General features: G+C 35.2%; 1 protein-coding gene across 1 annotated transcript; it reads left to right on the top strand.

Moving 5' to 3' along the window:
* The first annotated feature begins 960 nt into the window (after positions 1-960).
* LOC132132386 (trace amine-associated receptor 13c-like) lies at positions 961-2,025 on the top strand. The gene has a single exon (XM_059544751.1). It carries the CDS (start codon positions 961-963, stop codon positions 2,023-2,025), a length of 1,065 nt encoding a protein of 354 aa, XP_059400734.1.
* Positions 2,026-2,549: the final 524 nt, after the last annotated feature.

Genomic DNA, 2,549 nt, shown 5'->3' with positions numbered 1-2,549 from the left:
ATTTAATTAACTTTTTTTTTTTTAAAATTCTGCAATTTTGCGCCCCGTCCAGCAGATGGCGCCCCAGGTGGCCGCCTGTGTTTGGGGCTCTCTCGCCTTGGGCACCAAATAACCTAGAGCCGGCCCTGGCTCCCCCAAGTGGATATTAAATTATGTTGTGGGATAATTAAATATATTCTAAATAAACTACAAAATTATATACATTTATTTTGTTCTCACATTCTTTCTTTTAACACCTCCCTCAAAGGCTCATTATGCAGCTCATTATGCAGGCCTTTGTCTTCTCAGGTGTAAATCACCTGAGAAGATTTAGTTGACGCCTACTCGCATTTGACTTTTACCAACAAAAAGTGTCTTAGAAAATTTAAATCAATATATTGTTTTCTGTAAGTAAACAAGTAAACAAGATGATTTTCACATAATTTAGAAAGAAAAATTCTAGGCTACAAGCTCCAGTTCTCAAAAATCCCAGGAACCATTGTTCTTTATGTGTTTTTTTTTGCCTTATTCAAGTGTTTTAACATTTTTTGTTTTTCACTAACCACGCATAACATTTTTTTTCTCAAAAACAAAATCATGTACATACATGCTGCTCACATATTATTATAGCCCAGTTTGTGCTGATTACAGTGAGATTAGACTTTAACCATTTAGATATTTATAAGAAACTGAAAAAAGCACAAATGTCAGGGCATGACTAAACTTCTCCAGGCCCCAAAAATACCCTTAGACTCCAGAGGGTTAACGAGGCTGACCCATACTGTGGCGTGTTGACTGATATGAAATAGAACAAGTAATTGGGGGCACACTTAATGGTAAATACAAGTAAGAACTTAAAACCATGTTACATAGTTTCAATCCAGTTGTGTTTATTCATCAAGAAAACAATTTATTTTACCATTGTTCAGCATCATAGTGAGCAGTAGATGGGTTGTTCCATCAGATCCAGACACTATATAAATGAAAGGACAGAAAGGAGAGCAGAACAAACTCATAACAGGAGGAGACTCGCACATGGCCTATGACACAGAGGATTATGAGACTCAATACTGCTTTCCTGCCATCAACTCATCATGCATCAAGGGAAAACGTTCCAGACATGAATACAATATCATTTATGTGTTTGTATCAGTGTTATCAGCATGGACTGTGTTTCTGAACCTGCTGGTGATCATCTCTATCTCTCACTTCAAGAAGCTTCATACTCCAACCAACCTGCTCATTCTCTCTCTGGCTGTTAATGACCTGCTCACTGGACTTATTGTGATACCTGTAGAGGGCATCAAACAAATTGAGACATGTTGGTACTTTGGAGACACTTACTGTGGTTTGTTTGTAATTACCGTTAGGCTGCTCCTTTGTACATCTCTTAGTACTTTAGTTTTAATTGCTATTGATCGTTATGTGGCTGTGTGTCACCCTTTACAGTACCCACTGAAAATAACAACTACTAAAACATTAATATGCATCTATCTCTGCTGGTTTTGCTGTTCAGTTTACAATATTGAGTATGTAATTAGTAACGGATATTTTAATATCTCACACAAAACATTGTGTTATGGCCAGTGTATTGTCATAATTAGTCCTGTTTGGAGATTTACTGATTTGACCTTTTTTTTCCTGTTTCCTTGTGTTGTGATCATCACTGTATATTTAAGGATATTTTATGTTGTGCAATGGCAAGTAAAAGTTATAAACTCTCTAGTAAAGGGTGGTAAATGTATAGTGGAATGTTCAGTGAAGAGGAAATCTGAGAGCAAAGCTGCACTGACATTAGGAATCATTGTGACAGTTTATTTGCTTTGCTGGATTCCTTTCTATATCTGTTCGCTAACAGAAATCACCACATTCTCTTCAACTACAATGACATTTTTAACATGGACTTTGTATGTTAGCTGTGGTCTGAATCCCCTTATCTATGCTTTATTTTACCGCTGGTTTAAAATATCAGTTAAATACATTCTAACTCTTAGAATATTTCAGCCAGCATCCTCTCTGATGGAAATTTTTATAGGTTGTCATTAATGTTTCTTTTACAGCATATGTAATATATTTATGTGTTCAGGTACAGTACAGGAATGAGACAAACATTTTAACAATCAATATTAACGCAAAATTAAAGCGAAAGTTCAACCAAACAATTATTGTCATGATTTGCTCACCATCATGTCTGAAGTTAGTCAGAATGACCATTCATTTTCAAAAAAAGGTGCAATTGACAAAATTGGTGATTAAGGCTGCCAATATATGTGTTCCAAGGAAGCAGCACATTAGGGGTGTTCGGTTCCAGGTTTTCCGGAGTAGACTTTCGACCCCCACCGTAGGAGTTAATCGGCTCTTCAAGTTCAATTTAGCAATGACATTACTCTGAAAGGATACCAAGAATTTACAGTAAAAAAATACATACAGTAATGTAAACTTTATTCGTTTGTTCTAGATGTGAGTTTTGAATGATTTAAGGTTAGTTTAATGATATGAATACAAATAAGTTAACAAAAGAAAATTAAATGTATATTTATTGCATTAATATAACATAAATTAAACTACAA

Source organism: Carassius carassius, chromosome 49 (assembly GCF_963082965.1).
Source record: "Carassius carassius chromosome 49, fCarCar2.1, whole genome shotgun sequence".
NCBI lineage: Eukaryota > Metazoa > Chordata > Actinopteri > Cypriniformes > Cyprinidae > Carassius > Carassius carassius.
This window is presented reverse-complemented; position numbering and strand designations above follow the sequence as displayed.

Coding starts and splice junctions, on each gene's coding strand:
- LOC132132386 (XM_059544751.1), top strand. CDS start 961: ATGAAAGGACAGAAAGGAGAGCAGAACAAACTCATAACAGGAGGAGAC.